This window comes from Perca flavescens, chromosome 11, assembly GCF_004354835.1.
Source record: "Perca flavescens isolate YP-PL-M2 chromosome 11, PFLA_1.0, whole genome shotgun sequence".
In the NCBI taxonomy this organism is placed as follows: Eukaryota; Metazoa; Chordata; class Actinopteri; order Perciformes; family Percidae; genus Perca; species Perca flavescens.
In genome coordinates this window covers 14,081,634-14,106,667 of record NC_041341.1, presented here as the reverse complement: position 1 = coordinate 14,106,667, position 25,034 = coordinate 14,081,634, and the positions used below count along the sequence as shown (strand labels likewise).

At 39.9% G+C, this 25,034-nt stretch overlaps 1 protein-coding gene across 3 annotated transcripts; it reads left to right on the top strand.

The window, feature by feature from the left end:
• Positions 1 to 3,781: 3,781 nt before the first annotated feature.
• itga4 (integrin alpha 4) lies at positions 3,782 to 24,877 on the top strand. Of its 3 annotated transcripts, XR_003693687.1 has the most exons (30): positions 3,782 to 4,114; positions 5,708 to 5,914; positions 6,387 to 6,505; positions 7,010 to 7,110; positions 8,379 to 8,511; positions 8,781 to 8,848; positions 9,434 to 9,566; positions 11,982 to 12,067; positions 12,312 to 12,374; positions 12,457 to 12,597; positions 12,788 to 12,896; positions 14,100 to 14,194; positions 14,603 to 14,693; positions 14,783 to 14,828; positions 15,191 to 15,345; positions 15,632 to 15,786; positions 15,951 to 16,103; positions 16,993 to 17,069; positions 17,790 to 17,931; positions 18,381 to 18,482; positions 19,076 to 19,152; positions 19,283 to 19,372; positions 19,817 to 19,904; positions 20,120 to 20,227; positions 22,067 to 22,192; positions 22,470 to 22,595; positions 23,273 to 23,371; positions 23,638 to 23,757; positions 23,943 to 24,273; positions 24,380 to 24,877. XR_003693687.1 is itself a non-coding variant. In XM_028590691.1 (29 exons), the coding sequence occupies exons 2-29, from the start codon at positions 5,721 to 5,723 to the stop codon at positions 24,045 to 24,047; spliced, it is 3,102 nt and encodes a 1,033-aa protein (XP_028446492.1). In that variant the 5' UTR covers positions 3,782 to 4,030; positions 5,708 to 5,720; the 3' UTR covers positions 24,048 to 24,877. The 3 variants fall into 3 exon arrangements, 2 of the variants coding, with proteins under 2 accessions (XP_028446492.1, XP_028446491.1); XM_028590691.1 differs by having other exon boundaries at positions 3,782 to 4,030; positions 23,943 to 24,877; XM_028590690.1 differs by having other exon boundaries at positions 23,943 to 24,877.
• The last annotated feature ends 157 nt before the right edge of the window (positions 24,878 to 25,034 follow it).

Genomic DNA, 25,034 nt, shown 5'->3' with positions numbered 1-25,034 from the left:
CCTATAAAAAAGCACATATAATTTAATGGGACTTCATGTTTTCATCTGCTTCACATCTGTTGTCCACCCATTAATGTACTGTCTGCTGTGACCTCGGAGCTCCTAATTGCTGGCTGAGGAAAGGTTCACAAACTCAGTTGAACCAGGACACAGCTGAAGTTGGGCTATCAGTGCTAAAAGGAACAATAAAGGTGTAGCCTAATAACGGTAGCCTAACTCGGTGTAGCAAAAGCTGATAATAGTGCGTTCCATTTACCTCGGATGTTGAAAGATGGAGCTGGGAATGACGTCATACCGAGTTGACCGCATTCCATTAAAACAAGTCGGATTTCACTGTGGTGTTTGCTCTATCCAGGTTAGCCATTAGCAACCAGCACCGTATACCAGCAATATGCATTAGGTTATTTGTTGTCAATACGAACAGAGTAACATGTCCACAGATAGAGGTTGGACAGTACTGTGTTTAAGACTGATTAAATGATGTACAAATAAGATAGAAGTGATTTCGAGGTCGGCTTGCTCAGGGTACTGAGACGTTCAGGGAGCATGTTTCCGACTTCCAAGTACAAATGGAACACACCATAAGTATAAAAGAAAACAGCCAAATTTTTTCATGCCTGAGCTGCCATGTTTGATCTGTTTTCAAATGCGCCATCTACATAAAAGGTGATGAATGCAGGCAAGAAATTTAAATGTCTCCTTCCGCCAAAAAATTGTCCTGGTTATATTTGAGATAATATGACATCCTAATACTAATACTTTCTAACCATCTCAATATGGTAATATTTATACATTTAAATTGCTAATACCGCCTGTCCTTACCCAGAAAACGACCGTATGAGTCGATAATCCAAGCAGCTAATAATGACCGACAATTAAGTTTTTTTGTTGGGCTGCGATCTCTCGAGGCTGTACTGATTATCGTGAGATCAAACAAGGAAGTGAGATGACAAGTATAAGAGCACCTAGGCAGGTAGGTTGGGGTGGTGGATTGGTCTAACAAACACAGACCTTAAGAGACCGAGGTTTGTGTCCGGTTTGAAACCAAAAGTCATTCATGATTTCTACGGACCTTATGACGTCATGTTACGTCCTCAGGACTTTTTTGGGATGTTTTACTAACCCTAAGTCTTTGCAAATCAACCTATTGAAATGTTGTTTAGGTATGAGAATGTGTTGTGTTAATACCACAGCCAAGAAAAGAAGAAGTACTAATGCTTCAGACTCTGTTAGCAATTATCTGAGTGGTGAAACCTACCTAACCATGACTGCAAACACACTTTAAAACATGGAGGAAACATGTTTTTTTTCTTTACAACATAAGGACCCTGATGGTGTGTGGGAGGGTGGGAACAGTAGCTGGTCAAATTCCAGCATAATAACTGCAGGGTCATTAACAGGAAATACCAACAAACACATTGAGTGTATGTGTGTGTAGCACAGAGTTCCTGTCGGCCATTCACACAAACAATCTGTCTGCTCCACAACTGTCTTTCTGTCTGGAGCTATTTATATACGTTTTTTGCGCTGATGATTTTCTGTGAAAAGACGTTTCTGAAAAAAAGACTTTAAAAGTTAGAAATTTATTTTAAAATGCTCTCCCTCTTTTCATCGTGTTCCTCTGGTTTATTTATTGATGGCTTGTTGAAGGTCTGGAATGAATCACAGAGCTGTTTAAGTTCTTCAGTGACTCTTTCGGGGCAAATATTTTTCCCATGAACTTCAACTGAACACATTCAACACAAGCTGCTCATAGCTTCAAACTACTTGTAAAGGCATTGTTTACTGAGTCCAGTGACACTGGATTAAAACTGTTTGAATCACACAAAGTAGTTCTGTGTAAATTCTGTCTAAAAAGAAATTATACAGAAGCACAGCTTTAACTTACTAACTGCCGACACAGAAGAACTGATATGCAGGATGTATATATAATATATAATGTTTAACATGTTGGGAACATGTTTCATCGTCTCAATGCCGCTACCTGTAAAAACACGCGCCCCATGAAAGCAGCCCCTCTGATTCATTTTTTTAGCCCTACTAATGGTCAGTTGTTTGGGGATGGCAAAGTCAGTCCGTCCACTGTTGTAGTCCAGGCAAAATATCTTAACAACTAATGAATGAGGATGAAGCTTAATGAAATTGGTGATCCCCTAACCTTTCAATGCCACCTGCAGGTCAAAGTTTTTACTTATTCTGTGAAATATCTCTACATATACCTGATGGTTTGGCATAATATTTTCTACAGATATTCATGGTTCCCAGAAGATGTCTCCTAATGACTCTTTTGATCCTCTGACTTTTCCTCTAGTGTCATCATGAGCATGATATTTGTGGTTCATAGTGAAATGTCTTAAAGGTCCCATTTCATGGCATGAAAATGTAACTTTATGAGGTTTTTTAACATGAATATGAGTTCCCCCAGCCTGCCTATGGCCCCCCAGTATCTAGAAATGGCGATAGGTTAAAACATAGAATTAGTTGTATTTTTTGCCACAGCCCTCTGCATCAAGACCCCCACTGTTTCAGGCAACGCTAATGTTGGTCTGAACACTGCCTTTATTATATGTTACACTGTTAGAAGTGTCACAGCTGAGCAGGATTACAGACCACATGACAGCTGTGACGTCACACTGTGGTTACTCTCTTTATGCTGGAATTATACTCCTAATCTTATTGAAACGTAAATAAACTTTAAATGCAGTTAAAAAAAACAATTTTTTAAATGTTGTGTCAACTTAGGTCATCTTTTCATTTATGGTCCAGCAGTGGTAGAAGAAGTACATTGATATTTTAGGAGTTTTAGGTAAAACAAAATAGCAATCCCATAGTCTATAAATACTATGTTACAAGTAACATGCATTAAAAAAAATTACAGTGCAAAAGTGTTGACATCTAAATAGCCTAAAGTACCAAAAGTAAAACACATTATGCTGAATGGTGCATTTCAGAATGATACACATTATATTACTGGATTATAGCCTATTGGATTATCCTTAGGCTCTTTTAAATCCCATACTATATCATACTGCATTATACTATATTAAGTTATGTTTATTACATTATGTACTATATTATTTTTATTTTATATGTCTAGCCTTTATTAATACACACAAACAAATATATAATTTACTTAATCATGTTATATATTATATTCTGGTGTACACGGTTACTTTGCTGACGTATTTAATATACTTCTAGTTATTTATTATTTCCTTTCTTATTTTATTATATCATTGATGAGATAATGTCTATATCACTTGAATATTGCAGCTGGTAAAGGCGGGGCTGATTTTGCCTGTAGGTAGCTTGTAAATTCCAGAGGGATCAATAAAGTCTTATCTTAACCTAATATATTATAATGTATTTGTTTATAATACTCTGTATTAGTTATAAAGTAACTAAAGTTATTAAATAAATTTGGTGGGGTAAAATACAATATTTCCCTCTGAAATGTAGTGGAGTGTAAAGTAACAAAGTATAGAAGTTATATATGTTGTTTGTTGGATCTAAAGCTGTAAATATGAGTAGGCTATTTGTGTGTTTTAACTTCCACAAAGTAAGATCTGATTAAAGCCACTCTGAGTCCATTCACACTGACAATGAAAACTGAAGAGGAAACACCCCGAAAACACACAGCCGCGTGCAAAACCTCTCGCGCTTAGTTTTGGCGGACATTGCGGTGGTGGAGAGGAAACACCGTTACACGCGCGCACGCGCACACACGCGCACGCACACACGCACACACACACACACACACACACACACACACACACACGACTGAAGAGGAGGGAGGGTCTCCCCGCACTCAGTTCTCAGATGAAACTTTAGTTTTGAATGCTTCTCTTCAGTTTCTTCCAGTCAGCTTCACGTTCTGCGTCTGTCAGCCAACCTGGGAGCCTCGTGTGCTGCCTCCTCTCCTTTTACGCACAAGACGGTTAACTGACCGAGGAGCAACAGGAGGTTTCCCACGAGCGAGTCACCCCGGGAACGAGGAGGATTTAACGCAGACTTTTTGAAACACACTCCGGTAGGCTACTGATTCAACATCTGCCCGGTGCCCACTGGACCCATAGTCTGACCAGGGATATCTGCTGTCTGACCCGGGATAGCGGTACAGTAAACTCGCCGTTAGTTAGAGCGAAACATTTAATACGTTAGTGATGGACAGAACATTATTGACTGACTGACAGAGTGATGAAGAAAAGTTTTCAGTCATAAAAACAAAAAATGTTCTGCTTCTTCAACGATTATCTGTCTACTGAATGTAGAAAAAATAAGTTTGTAGACATTTAGTGGTCTTCTTAGACATTTTAAAGAGAAATCCAGGACCTATGTGTTAATGGTGACAGGGCTGCCCCAACACTGCAATTCGATTCTCCCCCACTATGAAGATCTTTAAGAGTCATCTCAAAACACACCTACTCATTAGCTTTTAACTTAACCAGCTCAGGTCATTTTCCTGAAGGAGAAAACTCTGTTTTGCTTCTCTTCTATTGTCGTTGTCTCCTTCTTTTGTTTTAATTTTCCTATTTGTGTTCTGCATAGCGCTGTGGATCAACTGTTGTGTGTAAGGCTACATCAATAAAGTTTATTTGATTTGATTGATGATAAATAATGAATCCGTAAATAAACTTATTAATATATAAGATAAATAATAAGAGTAGGCTAAGCTTTGCTTTCTTCTAGTGGTGAAAAAATGTCAAACTTTTATTAGGCTATATTGTTAAGAGTTCAGTGGACAGGGCCGCACCAAGAAGTTTTGGGGAACTTGGCCAACCAAGTTTGGTCCTCCAACTGATTCTGTCTGATTTTATGCCAAAATTTAAGTCTGAGATATTCATAATAAATTTGATTAGATTGATTACTTATTTTATTAAATAACGTGTTTAATTGTATAGAACCGTTAAAATAGTTCAAGCTATTGTTCACAGATGTGAAAATTGATACTAATGTATGTCGTTAAATAGCTTAGCTTAGCATGAAAAGTGTATTCAGGGCAACGGTTAGCTAGCCTGGCTCTTTTGGATCACAATCTGCCTGCCTAAGTACTTCTATAGCTCACTAATTAACACGTTATATCTTGTTTGCTTGATCTGTATAAAAAAATACAACCCAGCTACAAGATGAATCATGACCATAAAACATTAATTCGGGTAAAAAAAAAAAAAAAAAAAAAAAAAAGATTTCGAAAACGAAAAAAAGGCAAGGTACAAGACTGTACATAAACAATCACAGATTCAGTGGTAGCAGCTCACTAGCCATTCACCGTTTCACAATCTCCTAGCTCGTGGTATGTCTACCTTATATGGTTAAGCTATTATGGCAAATATGATAAAAATCCTTACGCAGAATATGAACGGTATTTTCATTTCCTGGACCACACTGTTGAGCTCTATTTTACTTACTTACACTTTACACACAATATGTAACATGTTATTTAGTGCGCTTTAGAGGTGCTGAGGGGTTTGCTAGTGGTCTCCCCATGCTTTCATTCTTCATGCTAAGCTAAGCTAACCATCTACTGGCTGACATATTTGGCATCTTTGGGAACTTTAAGAGCTCCACTAGAATTTTAAATAAAGTTCTGTGAATTTGAACAGAATGAATGACGAGGTATGTTCGTAAAGATGGCGATGCGAAAATCAGAAGTTTGTTCTGATTTTGTGTGTATTGATTATTTTGTGTCTCTCTGGTGTCCCTGCAGTCAGTCCTCCATCATGCGACCCTCAGCGGGCAGTGTGTCTGCGTGCTGCAGCCTGGTCCTGGTCCTGGTCTTGGTCCTGGTTCAGGTCCTGGATCATCCTGCAGCAGGATACAGTCTGGATCAGGAACACAGTCTGGAGTTCAGTGGCCCCCCCTCTTCCATGTTTGGATACTCAGTCCTGCTGCATCGCCACGGAGCCCACAGCTGGTATTGATCTACACTTGAACCTTTTTTGATCTTGTATTTGTCCTTTGATTGTCTGTTAATATTATTGATCTGCTAGTGATCTACTAATGATCCTTTTATTGATGTACTTGCCAGTCTATTTCGATCTTTTGTTGATCATTTGTTAATCAACATTTGGTTATCTATTGATCCTCTGTTGATCTGCTTGTTGGTCTACGATTAACCTGCTATTGACAGTCTATTGGTCTACTATTGACCCTTTGTTTATCTGCCAGAGATCAGTACATTTACATTCATTTCATTATCATAGTGATGCTCTATGAGCTGCAATCCTCACAGTAGGACTGTGTCTGTGTGTGTTTGTGGGTGCATGCTAATTAGCCTATTTTGTCAATGAGAGAAGCTCTTTGATGCTTCACACACAGATGCCATTCAGACACTGAACAGACACAAAGACAGATCCTGTCTAACTGTCTCTCTGTCTGTCTCTCAGGTTGGTGGTCGGAGCCCCAGTAGCGAACTCATCCTCCAGTCCATCGGTTAGATCTCCAGGAGCTATTTATCGCTGCAGCATCACTGCTGAGTCTCGCCACTGCCACCCCATGCATGCTGGTGTGTTTTCTCTGTGTGTGTGTGTGTGTGTGTGTGTGTGTGTGTGTGTGTGTTGTTAAGTATATTCTCCTGCATTTGAAATACTAATAACATATTCAACACACCAAACTTGAAAGTACACACAATTTGAGCAAGATAGAGTAAAAGATATTTAAAGTATTACTTACTCTACAAAGCAAATTCATGGATTCATTAGTCGGACTGCACTTCATATTTCAGTATGAAGCAACGCAGCCATGCAACAAACCCCCTGTTTTTTTTGGACGCAGAGCTCCTGTCGATTTGAATATGACTAAACACAGTCATTGGACTCAGATGTCCATCATGTTATCAGCTGGTCATCTGTGACCTTAAACAGGAAAACTGCACTGACTTACCTATGAAGAGCGCACGTGTGAAACTGTTGAATTAATAGTGTGTTTGTGTGTGTGTGTGTGTGTGTGTGTGTGTGTGTGTGTGTGTGTTTGTTTGTGTGTGTGTTTTGTGTTTTGTGTGTGTGTGCAGACGTGCTGAACTGTGGGAAGACGTGCGATGCAGAGAGTGATCACCAGTGGCTGGGAGTCAGTCTGTCCAGACAACCTGGAGACAACGGAGGGCACATCCTGGTAACACAAACACTTTCTCTCACTCACTCACACACCCTACACACACATGCACCTACACTGAAATGTATCAAAACATCAGGGTGGCAGAGAATAAATCTGTATATATATATATATATATATATATATATATATATATTGGTGTTTGTTTTTAATTATTTTTTTCATTTGATACATTTTTGGGTTCAACCAATCTGCATGTTGTGTCTACAAAAAAGGGGAATGAATTCTCCAAAAAGTTGAAGCACACTGCTTCGTCAAGGTACAAAAGTTAAGCCTTTGAGTGGCTACAAGACCAACGCATGTTGATCAAAAATCAAAAAGGGGAAAACAACAGCTTGTATCAATTTGTGTAGGCTATACATGGTTGTGATGTGCTTCAGTCACTAGTGCATCATGAAAACTGACACCCAGCAACACCGGCCAGTGAGAACACTTCTTTCTTTATATTTATACTTTACAACTCAACGGTCCAATCATGTGTGAATAAAGCCATTATAAAACATTTACTTAACATAGAGCTACGTTTGAAAACCCCAAAGGCATTAAATCAACCTATGGATGAAGCCAGCAATGTTTAAGAGCTCCATTTCTGAAAGAGGCTTCGCGTTAAAGAGGCTTTAAGTGATCGGGTGTGACGACCCTTCTCTTTTGCTCATTTTGTACACTCTACAACATGCACACACGCCACATTGTCATACATGCACACCCTAAATGACTGACATTCATTCACATCCAACTTTCAAAGTTCCTTTGTTATGCTTTGCATATATATTTTTTTAAATATGTATGTATAATATGTATATGTATATATTTGAGTTTTCAACAAAAAGAACAGACGCAGACCCTTATATACATCTGAGTGAGTAAGCTACAACAGACCATTGAATGAGGTGAGGTAAGCACTAATAACAGAAAGTGGATGCTTTGCGTTTTAATTACTTTTGTGTCTCTCAAAATTGTCATGGCCCAAGAGCCAGGTCATGATTTATGGTTAAACTATTCGCATCAGAAGCTGTCTCCTCAATGTGTTAGGCTGATAATGTTCAACACACACAAAAACGCATGCACAAACACACACACACACACACACACACACACACACACACACACACACACACACACACACACACACACACAGAGCCTCTGTCAGTGACATGGGTCATGGGAATTACAACTCTGCTGCAAACTTGTGATTGTGTTATTGTCCGTAATGAGTTCATGTCACATGTTGTTTGTGTGTGTGTGTGTGTGTGTGTGTGTGTTTACAGGCGTGTGCTCACCGTTGGAAGAACGTCTACTACTCAAAGAAAGAAGGTCAGAACCACAAGCTGCCTAATGGAGTCTGTTATCGCTATGCCAACGACCTAAGAGACGCTCAACCCATCATCCCCTGCTACAGAGGTACACAAACACACACACACACACACATACACTGCTTTGTGACTGCATAGAATTAGATCCCTCTGCAGTTTGATGCAGACTTTTTTTTTTAAAGTGAGGAACTTCTTCACATTTTTGACTTTTTCTGGACCTCACGTCTTGTGTGAGTGTGTATGTGTACGCAGCAGCTGTTCAGCTTCAAAAGGAAAACCTTAGGGTCTTATGTTATGTATTTGTGTGTTCACCTTCACCTCTCAACATGTCTGTTTGTCTCTGTCTGTATCTTGCAGACCACCAGAGGAAGTTCGGTGAGGATTATGGGTCATGTCAGGCCGGTATTTCCAACTTCCTGACAAAGGTCCGTAAGCTTCTTTAAAATCCTGTTTTCACTATTTCCACCAGCAGACTGAATGTGATCCATCACTGCTGTCTTATGCATAACTTCAGATTTACATGATGTTTTTATAACCTGGAAGCCATCTGCTCTTTTCTTATTCCTCAATCTGTTAAAATGTAGAAATACATTTTTACCATTTTAGAAAAGAGAACAAAGACTGCCTAAAATGCCCATTTTCCAATCCAATCCAATCCATTTTATTTATATAGCACATTTAAAAAACAAAGGTTTACAAAGTGCTGAACAACATAGAAACACATATTAAACACATAGAACACATAAAACAACATAAGACCACACAGTTCTCATGCTGGGTTAAAAGCTAGGGAATACAAGTGAGTTTTAAGGCGGGATTAAAACATTTTCTTGGGTCGGGGCCAATTTGACCTGCGGAGGTAGCTCATTCCACAGTTTAGGCGCTGCAGCTGAAAAAGCAACAAATGATACAGAAATCATAATTTAGTGATATTTAGAAATAGGGACCATGTATGTATCAGCTTTACTAGAGATGTAGGTCATATTGTATCACACCTGCGTCTTTCTCAGGATCTGATCATCATGGGGGCTCCGGGGACGTCTTATTGGACGGGTTCAGTTCTGGTCTTTAACACGTCCAGTGGAGGGATGTCAGTGTACCTGGACGACGATGCTGGAGCCGTCAGCTTCGGGAGCTACCTGGGTAACTAACACACCTGCTCTTAATCCTCACCTTACAGGTACAGCCAGATACAGTTACTACTACTGCCATTGAAACACAACCACTGCTTAGGCAAATAATATACATGCTACTAGTGGTACTATTGTTCCTGCCAAGCAGTAAACTCCTGTTACCTGTGAGTTCAAACATACAGAAGAGGAATACTTTACATACAGGGAGTACTAAAACTAGATGTAATACAGCAGATTTTGCCCCAAAAACTTACACAATACAGTATTATTGTTTTGATTGGCTATTGCATGAAACTTAAAAAAAACAACAACAACAAAAAAAGTCCATGGCCACATGATTCTGACTAAACAGATACATTTCAGTTTCATTCAATCCATCTGTCTACACAGGCTTTTTAGTCTTTATGTCCTTCATAAGATAAAGAAAATATTTCCTTCAGACTCAGGCACATATCTACAGTGATTTTATACTGAGCATTGAGCACAGTCAAAACGCCACAGCAGTACTGTGGTTTAGACTTTTAGATTTTAGACTTTATTGTCCCCAGGGGGGAGATTCTTTGTCACAAACACCGTATGTTATGGACACAGTACGCTTATAGACAAACAAAAGTATAAGCTACTCTGATGATGTCCTGCCTGTGTAGACTGAAACCTCTTTCAAACATGAACTGCAAACCTGAAATGATCTAGAAAAAACCTGGCAGAGCTGTATGTTCAAATGCAAATGTCCAAATCAGTTTGATTTTGAATAATACAAAAAGAAGCAGCCACAGGGAGCTGCCTAAATAAAGATATCATCAAGGTAAACAGCTTTCACAATGCCATGTTGTGCTGTGAAAAAACACTCGCGTGACTTGAATGTTGCTTCAAGTTGCTTCGGTTGCTTATGGCTTGGCTCTACATGAGCTTATTACCATCCCTATCAAAAAACATTATCAGGGATCAATAATGCTGCAGCTTGAAGAGTTTTTTGGTTGAATGACGTAGAGTGATGGTGCACTGATGACACAAGGGTTTTCCTTACTGTGCTCTTGTTACTTATCTCTGTTTCACTTTAAGGTCTGTCTTTGTGGAGATTGAGTTTAGATACAGCTGCTGTTTCCTTTCATCCCACCTTAATGCTGGCACAGACTCTTTGTCTTGAACATGTTCACATGTGTAGTGTATGTACAGGATATCTGCAGGTCTGTAGAAAAACACAACAACCACACCACACCACCACAACCCCTTCATCTCAGAAATGTTTGCTTTAAACAGGAAGCTGAGCAGAAAGGTGTGATGTTTCTAGCTTCTGAAAACATGTCAGAAAATTTATTTGTATAGCACAGTTTAGCAGAAATGCAATTCAAAGTGCTTAACACAAGACATAAAAACACAGTCAGAAATTCATACAAATTGATAACAGATATAAAGCAGTTAATACGAGGAGAAAAAAAAAATCTAAATCAAAATGAATTAAGAAAAGGCAGTGTTAAAAAGAAAGGTCTTCAGTCTTGATTTAAAAGAGCTAAGATTAGGTGCTCACCTACAGTTTAGCGGAAGTTTGTTGCAGATGTACGAACCATAGAAGCTGAACGCAGCTTCCCCCTTTTTTGTTCCGACTCTGAGGATGGCAAGCAGACCTGTCCCTGATGATCTCAAAGATCTTTGCGGCTCATAGTGTAGTAGCAGATTCGAAAGGTAAATTGGTCCTGAACCGTTTAGTGATTTATAAACTAACATGAGTATTTTGAAATCTATTCTTTGGTGCACAGAAAGCCAGTGTAAGGACTTCAGAACTGGAGTGATGTGATCTATTTTCTTGGTGTTGGTAAGGACTCGTGCAGAAAAGACACAAAGATTGGCAAACATCTTAATGTGTCAGAAAAGACAAAGATCAAAGACTAGCGATAATAATAAGACTGATTAGCTGAGGATCAGACAGTAAAACCAGCACAAACTGCAAACTATTTTTACTAGGTCAAAGGAGAAGTTTGGTTTGAGCATATTAAGAAGCTGTGTTTTTGCGACTTTCTTACACACGCACGCACGCGCACGCACACACACACACACACACACACACACACACACACACACACACACACACACACACACACACACACACACACACACACACACACACACACACTTCCGTACCATAACCACTGAATGTCAAACCCTAACCCTATCGTGGTCACAGTGGTATTTTTTTCAAATCTTAGTGTGGCATTTCCAGTCTGATGTATTTGTAATAATAGTAAAATCTCTCTAAACGAAATGCAGATGATTCGTTGGGCTGCCTTCAGTTATTACCGCATGCTCACGTTTGTTATTAAGGGCCACCATCCAAAAAGTTTCAGGGATTTAATCTTTAAATATATTTGGTTACTTTCCACCACTCGAAAAGTCGGAAAATCTGACACTGAGTCCTGCTGCTGTTCAGGTTACGCTGTTGGAGCCGGTCACTTTTTGAGTCCCGGTACTGAGGAGGTCTTGGGTGGAGCTCCACAATACAACCAGAAGGGCAAGGTAAGACCTACATTTGTAGCCATTTGTCTGTCTGTCTTTCTGTTTATTTACTAACTGCACTGAAAGTCTAATGTTTGTTTGGGTATACAACATTAAGACATTTAGCCTCGCTGTCACTTCTTCTTGATGGTGTTGGGAAGACTTGTGATAAAAGTTGAGTTGTTATCGAGGTTTTAGTTGATATTGTGTGTTGTGTTATGTAGTTGTGATGGTTGAAGTTAGTGTGTGTCTTTGTGCTGTGCAGGTCTTCATCTTTGTAGTAGACAACAACATGCTGCGGGTTGTCTCTGAAGTGTCGGGAAAAGAGGTAAGAAGCCACTTAGCGTTAGCATCCTCCATTCTAAACAAGGGAATTCTCAGCACTTAGCTTGTGTGTCTTTGTTGTGTAGCTTGGATCTTACTTTGGGTCCAGTGTGTGTGCGGTGGATCTGAACGCTGATGGTTTGTCGGATCTCTTGGTGGGTGCTCCCATGGCAACAGGCATCACTAGGGAGGAGGGAAGAGTCCATGTGTACATCAACCAGGGGCAGGTGCACACACACACACACACACACACACACACACACACACACACACACACACACACACACACACACACACACACAGAAACAGTGAATATTGATCTGGGATCTGTCTGTGGAGCCAACAATGTCAATTTCATACTTCTGTCAAAAAGACCTGCTCACACACAGTTTGTGTCGTCTGCTTCCTCAACCTCAGGCGAAGCTGTTGGAGGCGGAGTTTCAGCTGACTGGCAGCGACGCCTATGCTGCCCGGTTTGGAGAGACCATCGCCAACCTGGGAGACCTGGACGACGATGGTTACCCTGGTAAGTCCTTTTGATACTACTAATACCTACTGCAAATAGCACTCTTTCTGTTGTTACTACTAATTCTACTGCTACTATTATTGCGGCAAATACCACTGCAAATATTCACATTCATATTGCTAATACTGTTTCTACTACTCTGAAGCTTCTACATTACATTACATTCAAAGCTGCTCATAGTACTGCAGCTTTAGTTGAAGCAGTAATACAATCTTTAGTTGTCCGCTGAGTAGTTCCACTGAAGCAGCTGGGGGTTCACTTCCTTGCTTACCTCAAAAAGTGGTAATTAGGGAGGTTTAAGAGCAGCTCTTTATCTTTCTGATCAAATCTGCTACCTCACAAATTACCCTACAATACAGCTTATACTACTCGAAACTTCGATGACTGCACTAGACAACCAAAAACTACTACATACTGTTTGTGTATTTTAGGTTTTTTACAAAGAGGGCACAACCCACCCACCACCAACAGTAACTGCCACTTCCTGATAACTAACTTTTAACACAACACCCTCACACTTGCACCCAGAGACCACCACAGAGTGTGTACATGTGTGGGAGGGGCGGAGTGTGTTATTTAGTTCATTAAAACTGTAATGACAAACTGTTTCTGCTCTGTAACTGAACCTGCCTTCTAATCTGCAACAGCAAGATAAAAGGTTTAGTGTGTGTGTGTGTGTGTGTGTGTGTGTGTGTGTGTGTGTGTGTGTGTGTGTGTGTGTGTGTGTGTGTGTGTGTGTGTGTGTGTGTGTGTGTGTGTGTGTGTGTGTGTGTGTGTGCTTTAGTACTCAGGTTAAATATTAAAGGACCATGCTGGTGTTTTCTCATGTTTATGTACTAATCCTGTATACTTTCATCTTGTTAAACATTTTCCAGCAGGGCCTTTCCAACACACACACACACACACACACACACACACACACACACACACACACACACACACACACACACACACACACACACACACACACACACACACACACACATACCACCCTTTAGAAATATATATAAATGTATAGTATACTTGCCCTTCCAGAGGATCAATTCAAGTCTCTGAAGCAACAAGAAATAATGGCTGCCTGTAAGGAAGGAGATCAATTTATAGGTTTAAGGTTGATGTTCGGCTGATCAGTTAGTCAGTGGAGACAGCAAGAGTCCTCACAAATACAGTAATAAAAATGTGTGTGTGCGTGTTTGTGTGTAGATGTGGCGATTGGTGCCCCACAGGAGGATGACCTAAAAGGAGCTGTCTACATTTACAATGGCAGAAAGGAGGGCATCTCACCAACTCCATCTCAGGTATAAATAATAATGATATAATAATAATAAATACATAATAATTAGTGCTGTCAATCGATTATAATTTTTAATCGCAATTAATCACATGAGTGTCCTGGTTAACTCACAATTAAATAAAAAAAAAAAATAAAAAAATTGTTTAATTAAAACATTAACGCACATTTTTTTATCTGTTCTACATGTACTTTAAAAGGGATATTTTGAGATTTGACTACTCCGTTGGCAACTCAATTCACATTATGGTGACAATGTGGTGCCTTATAAGACCATCCTCTAACATGATTTTCATATATGAGGAATATTCATATTACATTTAATCAGGATTGACTTTGTTGAATCCAAAGATGAAGTTTGAATAAACTTGATCTGTTCTGTGACATCCAACATGGTGTGTATGTGTGTTTTCAGAGGATTACTGGGTCCACCCTGGGTCGTGACCTCAGGATGTTCGGCCAGTCGCTGAGCTCTGGCATTGACATCGATGACAACGGCTACCAGGGTAACCTTGACTGTCAAATTGGTTTCCTTTGTCACAACATCTTCCATATTGTATATATAAGCCGGGTTAAACCCTCTCTGTCTCTGCAGATGTGGCGGTTGGTGCATTCCTCTCGGACTCGGCTGTGGTTCTCAGGTAAAACCCCACTGGAGCTTTCTGTTCAAACAAAACATTCCAGTTGTAGTTCTGTCTTTCTTTCATACAGGTGTATAGGAACGAAGCTTCCTTATTTTAGCTAATTTGAAAGGAAATTATACTGCAAGGGAAGTAGGGTATCCCACAATAGCATAACCAAAAGTATACCAACATATTGTGGTCAGAAATCTTTGCTTTGAATAATACATTTCTGTAGAAGCAGATTCCTGATTGGAAACAATAAAATCCATCTAGTGTTTTCAATCCTGATATGAAAATTGCTAACAGGGAATCATATGATTGTATTTCCGTCCAGTCAGCATGCTGTAATCATTTCTCTGAATGTGTGCTGTGTGCTGTAGGACCCGTCCGGTGATTCAGGTGAAGGCGTCTCTGGCTCTCCCCGAGCAGATTGACCAGCGGGTGGCACTGTGCCGAGAACACAAGACTCCAACGGTCTGCTTAAATGTCACCGTCTGCTTCAGTGTTAGGTCCAGACAGTTCAAAGGAGCTATAGGTACTGTAAACCCAACTGTCCAGTATATAAAACTTTAGGTCCAATCGGCTAGTCCAGCCCCCTTAGATACTGTCGCTACACCTTACAAGCTTTATATTTTTAATAAACTTTTTTTATTAGAAGTATTCAACATGTAGAGAAAGGCCTGCTGTGCCTACTTACAGTTGCTACGCTGTGATTGTTCAGTCATTGTTTGGGGGAGGGGTTTAGCAAAAGGTCAATTGTATTGTACAAGAGTGTACGACTTACCTGCTGATATTTAATATTCTTCTTCTCTCCTTTTCAGAGCTTCAATATAATTTGACCTCTGACCTCCTCCATAAACCATCCTTCCCTCCTCGTTTCTATTTCCACGGTAACGGGTCATCCAATAGCAAGAGTGGTCGTGTGAGAGCACGACATGGCCAGGTCACTTGTGCAACGCATGTGGCTTACCAAAGGGTAACACACACTCACGCAAGTGCAAAAAACATACATGAATAGGTTTAATATGGGCATAATAACATGTTAATAGCTATAATACTATATATACTACTATAATAGATTAGCTGTTGTGTTGCTAACAATGTGTATTCCTCCTCTGTTTCTGTTTCTTCCTTCTACAGAAAGATGTGAGGGACATTTTTACTCCGGTCAAGTTTGAGGTTTCCTACAGTCACAGAGAAACAAACACCCACAAAGCCTCTTCCAAAACCTTCCCTCCATTAAAACCCATTCTGCAGCAGAGCGCAGGACACCAGAACACCATCACCAACCAGGTACAGGCTAGTGCTAACACCAACCAGGTACAGGCTAGTACTAACACCAACTAGATACAGACTAATGCCAACACCAACCAGTTACCAGCTAGAGTTACAACTACTAATTTGTAAACGATTAATGACTCTTAAAGCCACTGTTACAGAAAATTTCTATGATTAATTCATGGTGAAATACTGAGCTAAAACACTAGTTATTTACAGTATTTGTGCTACCGCTAGCGGTCATCAAAAGGAGCTAGTACTAACAGGTTGTGATAGATGTGTAATAAAAGGGAGTTATTAAACTATTCACATTTGCGCAAGATTTTTGAATGAGAGGCAGTGTGTGGGGGTAGTTTATTATTGGCAAAAGCAGTTTGCCAATAATTGGCATTAGTTTCTCGCCATTTACTAGTTTAATAACTCTATACTGATTACCAGACAAACTTACTTTTTGAAAGACCTTCAGGCTACAATGATATCTAACCAATCAGTTTCCTGTTCTAGCAGCTTCAGTGTCCGATATCTGTCCGTCCGTCACCAAACTGATCTGTGTTAAAGGGCAGGAAACAGCAAATCCGATGTCAGCTCCACCACACAAACACTGAAAATGACATCCTGCTAATCCAGATGTGTTTACAGCTGCAGCACATTAACCAATATCAGTCAGCTCATCCTGTGTCCACGCCATGTCCCACTGATTCATAAAACAGAGCAGGAAGGGTTAACATGAAGGAATTTACAGCTGGAGTTTTTCATCAGGATATTTTTCATCATCTTTAAGGCTGGGCTCCGATTTCACGGGAATTGTTTGTAATGCCATCAATGAGTAAAATTATCCATACAGCTCCATTCATTAATGTTTTTATTGAAGTCAATAAACGCCCTGCCTCTTTATCTCTTTCAGACTTGGTTTGCTCGCTCCTGTTCGCTGGTGAACTGTTCGACCAACATGCAGCTGTCAGCTCAACTAGTGCTGCCAGAGTAAGAACCAAACACACACACACAGCAGACAGTTGTATGGTGGTGGTTATTTGTTTGTTAGGTTCCTGTGCCTGATTTTTTTTTTTTTTTTTTTTTTTTATGTTCATTTGCTTTTCTTGGTGAGAAGATCAATATCAATCTCACTGAGTATGGAACTGGAGTCAGACTGGAAGCAGGGGAAAACTACTAGCTTGGCTTTGTTGATCAAAATTCAAAAATACACCTGCCAAAACCAGAATTTTTTCTGTTCATGTACAGATTAAACAAATGTGTTAATTAGCCATTTTAGTGTGATGCCGTTTTCAGTCATAGTGCTAAGCTAAGCTAATCGTCTCCTGACTGCAGTTTCATATTTAACGTACAGACATCAGGGACATGAGAGTGGTGTCAATCTTCTCATATAACTCTTGTCAAGAAAGCAAATAAGTGTATTTCAAAAAGCGAAAAGCTTAAAGCTATTCCCTAATCTCAATACTTAAAATTCCCAATGAGTTGATTAAAAATCTGATAAATGTTGCTGCAAACCTGAAAATCCAGAAACTATACAAAAAGAAAAGATCTATGAATCTCACAGTGTACATTGTTTGCAGCCATAAAGTTTTTATTAAACTATTTTACACTCAATGAAAATGACATTGTCATTACTCAGCAGCTGTATTTTGATGTTGGTTCTGACTGGAACCTCAAGTTGTTGTTTATCTTGTTGTTGTTTGTCATCAGGCAGCAGCAGTACTTTGCTCTTGGCTCTGGACAGACCATCATGTTAAAAACATCGCTACTGAACTCTGGAGATGACGCCTTCCTGCCGCGACTGACGCTGCGTTTCCCCAACAACATCCACTACATTAAAGCACTGCAGAGCGTGAGTTTACACCATGCTGATTGGGCAGTTTGAGGACATGTTTGGTTGACAATTTTAAAGTTATAATCCTTAAGATTTCAATCATTGTTGATTTGGCGACACTGGTGGTTACTGGTGGTAACAGCAACTGTAGTATAATACTTTGGCAAAAACTCTCTGAGCAGAGCTGCTGAAACACAACATGTCATTATGCTACGGGACAACTTGAGAAAACATTAGTTTTCGAAACAACAGCAGGACACAGTAAAAGAGTCAGTTAAAATCTACTATATAGAAAGTAAATTACAGAATGTAAATACATTGTTGCTATTGCTAAAAAAAATAATCCAACCATAAATAGTATCATTAACATGGTTGCTTTCATGAAAAGCTAAAGGATTATAACTTTAACAACACAAGTAACTCATTAAACAAAGTACATAAACCGTCTGTGTGTTCTGTGTTTGCAGCAGGACAACGTGGTCAGTTGTGATGTCACACAGGAGGTCAACAGCACAACGGCAGGTGTTGACTGCAGCGTCACCAGCCTCCTCCTCTCAGCCCATGCCCAGGTACAGTAAGTTTCAGCTGATCACACACTGAGCGTTTACAGCCATGCACTTAGCAGAGCTTTGAGCATAATGTGTTTAGCAGGTAATGTTAATCACAGTCGCCATCTTAGATTAGTGTGCGAACACGCTAGAATTACATATTAGCAAAATAAGTTGGCTTATATTGCTCCTCAGCCAAGTCTTACTCAAACTTGCTTGTAGTCCAGAAGTCAAAGGTCAGATCCTGTGTCTGTATTTTTTGTTCTACATTTTAGTCTCGTCAGCAGATATTTTATTTTCCGTTGTCTCAGTTGGTTGTCAGAAAATGTTGTGAAATAAACTGTTGAAACATCGGAGTTCCCCCCAGAAAAAGCAGGAGCAGCAGTTGTAAGGTGGAATTTCTCTCAACGTGTAAAATCTTATAGTTTCATATGACCACAGTTAAACTATATTAAAAAAACTGAATAAAAAGGAAATAAAAAGGAATGAAAACACTAGACTGCAGTGTACAGAAAAGGAGGGAAATGTAAAAATTTGAAATCAGGTTGATCCTCCTGCAGCTGTCAGTCATTAACACCATTTGAAATCACACACTGATTTCCTGTTTCTTGTAGTTGAATATCAGCTTTCTATTGGATGTCAACCAGAACAGCACACCTGGTGACATCATCATTCACGTCAACACCAGCAGGTAAGGACACACCCCCTCCTTTCATCTCCAGAAATAAAGAAAGTAACAATTTCAACTAACTATAGAAGTATTTACAGTAAAATAAACATATCGATGTGTATTTAATGTATGAAATCTGTTTTCTCTTCAGTGATAACTATGAGAAGGAGGAGTATCTCCATGACAACTCCATCAGTCTCCTCCTTCCTCTCAAATATGGAGTCAACGTCAACATCCACGGGTGAGTCAGCATATGTTACTATTACTCACTTTCAAAATTAATAATATATAGTTCATATATATCTGCACCTTTCAAAGCCCCAGTTACAAAGTGTTTCATAAAATCAATTCCAGTGATGTAAGACAAAATAAATGCAAAATAAAATAAATAAAACAGAAATACAGTAGAATTAATTCAGTTTCAATTTATTATAAAATGCAATTCAAGTTTGAAAAAATAAACTGAAGTAATATCTGAGTAAAAGTATGTTTTAATGTTCCTGAAGCAGCTGGAGACACTGCAGATAAAATATTTGACAACACTGCGAGTTTGTAAGCAGAAGCCCTCAGAGCCTGTTGCCCCACTCAAGTAAATAGTCACCAGCCACCACTGATGCCTGTCTATGTGTCTGTCTGTCTGTCTGTCTGTCTGTCTGTCTGTCTGTCTGTGTGTGTGTCTTAACAGTTTTGTGACTCCCACCTCATTTGTGTTTGGAGATGAAGACAATACTCCAGTTGACTGCTACACTGAAATATTCAACTACACATACAAGGTATTATAAAACCACAATAAAATTGGCCATGGGAAACTAATTGTCCCCTTATCGGCCTTGCTAACTAGCAGCCATGTAATACTTCTACTCTACTACAATTCAGAGGGAAACATTGTACTTTTTACTCCACTACATTTATCTTACAGTTATAGTTACTTTTCACTGTTATTTATTTATACTTCTCTGGGTATATCTGTTGTTTTGTGCGTCTGCAGGTGTTGAACTCTGGTCCTAGCAGGTCTCTAGATACTGTGGTAGACATCAGCCTACCGAAGATCCTCACACCTTACCGACACCGACTGCTGCAGGTGGTCGACTGGCAGGTACGTTCAGTACTAGCAACAGCAGTAACACAAGCCGTAGAAACGGAAGTATAAGTAGCGCAGGCAGTGAAAGAACTATTTGTAGTTTCTGTGTGGTTCCTCAGGTTTTTGAAGACACACGTTAATTGCTGCTCGGTCCATCTGAGCTTTCCTTTTCTCAAAGGCCATAGGCACCATAGGCAGGCAAGGGGAACTCATATTAATGTTAAAAAACATTTTCATGCCATGGGACCTTTAGGTTTACCAGCTGACGCAATCTTTGTCAGTTACTGGAGCCAGAGAAACGTAATGTGGGTAAAGTGGGCTGAAGCTTTGGGTGGAGGTGAGGTGGGACAAGCAACTAGCAAAAGCCATGGCTGAGTGTGAGAGGCTGAGACAGATGTCATTATGGCACATGCTCCTGAATACATCTTATTAACCTTTAATGTTGTCTAGACTTGATTGAAAATCTCCACTTACACTCACATTAGAAGAAGTGAAATGATCCACTGAGCCCTAAAATATCTATTGACTTGGGGATTTCCCCACTTGGAAACAGTCAGATTTTTTTGAAGATGCATCTAGTGGCAATTAGAGGACTGACAGTTCAGTACTTGCTTTCACCTGAGAACCTTTTTTTTCATTTTGACAAAAGAAGCAAGTTTTTAGATGTTAAATGTTCTCTAAACACAAGCATATGTAAAATAAGTCTTAATACAATAGTTTAAAACTAGAATAAATGTAAATAAATCAGGAACTATCTGATAAAAAAAATAATCAAACAAGACCCAGAATCTGGTTGGACATTAAATGCCAACTTTCAGAACACTCAGCCATGGTGGTTGCTGATTGGGTAAAAATAGCCGTGGTGGTTGAAGTAGTATTACAAGTAGGGTTGCACGATATTGACGATATGTGATATTGCGATATCGATTATGAATATTATGATATTGATATTCATTTTGATATTTTTAAACATGCAAAATTACAAAAGTTATGGGAAAACACATTGTAAACAATATTCCTAGATTCATAATAATATAGTGCACAGTGAGACTTATACACGGTCGGTCGTGAATGAAAAATATTCAATCTATCCGACTCCAAACTCTGCCTGCGCTGCCTTTTATAAAGTTGTGGGATAGCTACCTGTGAGAAATAGGTGCGGGATGGGATTTGGTACCGTTTGTCTAGTTCATTCAGAAGCTTCTTGAAGCCTTTTTTATCCACTGTGTGGATGGGCATCATATCTTTGGCCAAACAATACGTTATAGCATTGGTGATTTCGGTATGTCTCTTCGAGTTCTTGTCGTACTTTGTGCCACTAGCAAAAACACCCGCTAGCAAGGCTTGTTTGGCTAGCTCTGACATATTAACTGCAACAGTTGTTTTTTGGGAGATGATTCATGATTCGTTCTGTTTAGTAATTTCTATCTATTTCTTCAATTACACTGTCACTCTGTCGAAATATGCACACGCGTCATGTGGTACGCTCCATAGGGTTTGTCATGTAGTGGATCCGTGCGCTGACGTGCACTAACGTGCAAGTGGCACGGTAACTGAAACATGATCATTAAAGCGTTTCAAGCGGGCTCTAAATCAAACACAACTAAGCCACACAGTCAACGGACGGGACACATCGCAAAATAAACAAGATATTGCATACTTATTGTGACACTTTCGATATATAATATTGCGCAACGTGATATCGTGATAACGATATTAAGTCGATGTATCATGCACCCCTAATTAGAAGTAGCAGTACAAGTACAGTAGTAGTTGTGGTAATAGTAGTTGTCATAGTCATGGTAAATTAAGTGTCTATATAATATGAATACATTCAATTTTCTCTCTCTGCAGTCGTCCCAGGGTATGTGCTCGATCAGTGACACAACTGTTTCAGTCATCGAGGACTGTGAAGTCTCTGAAGCTTCCTTCATCCAAAAGCTAGTCTTCTTCTTCTCCTCCACCTCCACCCGCAGAATGGTACGCACGCACGCACGCACACACACACACACACACACACACACACACACACACACACACACACACACACACACACACACACACACAGTAAATACAGTCACATTCATTTCCTCAGAATTGCATGCAATGCTCACCCAAAGCATTTAGTGGACGCTAGCATGGGAAATAATTTGTGGCTGGGAAATTGAGATGCTTGAGCAATCACTCCACCGCCCCAAATACACACTGACCTACAGTATATGAACTTTAGTCTTTCTCTATGTATGTGTGCGCGCAGTTTTGTGGACGTGGTGATGAGCTGTGTGAGCGCTTGGAGTGTCGTCTCGGTAACCTGGAGGCGGGGAGAGATGCCTTCATCCAACTGGAGATCAGACTGAATCCTGCTGTACTACTGCAAGCTCCGGTAACACGCACGCACGCGCACACACACACACACACACACACACACACACACACACACACACACACACACACACGACTCTGACTGCTGCCAAAAGGCAGGTGACCTACATTCAGTACTGTGCCTACACAGAAAGAGGATTGAAGTTTCTGTACTGCTAACATGCTGCTTTCACTACACATACTGCGTAGGAACGATGTAAAACTGATCCACAGTTGAAAAACGTGAGTTAAAACTAACCTAAGCTCAGCGACTGTAACTCAACACTTCCTCCAGACACTTTAACAGTAAAAACCACAATCAGTTACTTTAATTGTAAGGCTTTTATTAAGGGAAGCTGCAGGAAGTGTTGATTTTCAGTTTAATTAAAAATATGTTATTTGTCCATTAAAAAAAACAACTCTAAAACATACAAATATGATATTGTAAGAAAAAAGTTCAAAGACACAAAGATTAATGGAAGTGGGCAATCCGTTGCTGGCCAACATCATCTAACACCACGAAGGGGCATTATGTGAAAAAGGATAAATTAAGGCCTCAATGAAGTGCATTCATAAATCTTTACACAAGGTGATCATATCTTGCATTGTTGTATATACATTAAACACTGTATTAACGACTGGACAACGTTGATATCGGTCTTCCGATAAAAACACCTGATGTTTGTCTTCGTGTCTCAGGGTCGTCATGGTGTCATGAAGTTGGAGAGCACAGCAATGATGTCAAATCCCAGAGAAAGTCCTCATACCATCCTCATCTCCGAACAACCTGTAGCACAGGTAAAACACCTCGACACCGGTCACAACCACAAACAAGCAACGCTGTAGAGTCAAACTAGACCACATCTGGACCGAGCTTATCTGTGTGTTCAACCTGGAAATGTGTTTCTGTATCTGAACTAAAAAAACTAAAAACAGCTCACATAGCTGCACCATCAAACCCTTACAGGAGTTGTAGTGTTAATTGTTAATTACAAGTAAGTAATCCTACTGTATATTCTAAGGGTCACCAAAAACCATATGTTGTATATGTGGTACATTTACAGGTGGTGGTGGAAGCTCTTTTTACCCAGAAACCCTCAACAACAGTAAAAGTCTTCATCATCGTTGTCAGTTTAGTTTTGGGTCTGATGATCCTGGCTGCTCTCATCTGGTGTCTGTGGAAGGTACATGTTTGTTTTTTAACAGTATATTGTATATTGCCGTATAATAAACTGAAATTGCAGTATATGGCCATATAATAACGGTTGTTGTTGTAGTAGTAGCAGCACCACCGTCCTTTTTTTAACTGTATGTCCCTGTCTCTACTTGTCGGTCTCTCAACCTGTCTGTCTACCTGTGTGTCTCTCAGGCTGGTTTCTTTAAGAGGGAGTTCCAGAAGAAGGAGGAGGAGGAGTTCAAGAGAGATAGCTGGGACTATGTTCCTAAACTTAACAAAAGAGAGAGCACTTCCTAACCACGACTGTCACGGCTGGCCACAACCTCTAATCACAGGATGGAGTTCACATTGCGACTGTGCAACAGTGTTAATGAGACATGTCTGTCGACGGATAAATGGAGTGCTGTGTATGAAAATATGGCAACCCATTTTGTCCAAAACAGTAGAACAATACTGCTGTTGAATGTCAACGGCCAATGAAATCTGTCCAGACTGAGTCAGACGCTTTCAACACAGACCTGATGTGAGTGTGCTGAATGACAAAATATCTCAAGTGAACGCCTCCTGAACACACCTGAATCTGAGCATGCCTTTTAAACTATTTTGCCGAATGTGCCTTCACAATACAGACTCGTTCAAAGACTTGAAAAAGACTGCAGAGATGGATGGATGGATGGATGGATGGAGGATTAATGAAACGGGAAGTGAACCTGAAACAATCAAGTCTGGACCAATTAGAAAGCCTTGGAGCTTCCTGGGATGTTTCATCACCTTTGACAGTTATTGACTTTTAAGAGGAAACAAACGGAAGGGAATTTCTGATTACCTTTGATCTCAGGGGATGGAAACCTGGCCACTGATTGGCTCATAACTCTCTGGAAAACTGTCTGTGTACATCATCTTTCTACATTTTTGTTTACCTGCTGACCAACGCTTTAAGCACTGGTGACACAGCACACACACCGGCTGTGTTGCACACACCGGGTGCTGTCCAGACAGAAGTAGTAGTCAGGTGATGGCTGCTGGGATGTTCTGGCACAGGGCTTTTACGTGTGTTGTAATGGATGTCGAACGTTATCACTGTGTTTTTGCCCTTCAGCCTTTACAAAGTAAATCTGTGAAATGTTTCTGCGTTGAGATCAACTTTGGTGAACCGTGAATAGTTTTTGCCGTTAAGACATACATTTAATTTATTGAGCGCTTCTTAAGATACTCAAATATGCTGTACGTGGCAAATTAAATCCTCTAAGTAAAAAATAATACGTATGTACAACAGTTCAACAG

Coding starts and splice junctions, on each gene's coding strand:
- itga4 (XM_028590691.1), top strand. CDS start 5,721: ATGCGACCCTCAGCGGGCAGTGTGTCTGCGTGCTGCAGCCTGGTCCTG. Junction 9,567..11,981: donor CAGCTTCGGGAGCTACCTGG/GTAACTAACACA, acceptor GCTGCTGTTCAG/GTTACGCTGTTGGAGCCGGT. Junction 14,694..14,782: donor CGATGACAACGGCTACCAGG/GTAACCTTGACT, acceptor CTGTCTCTGCAG/ATGTGGCGGTTGGTGCATTC.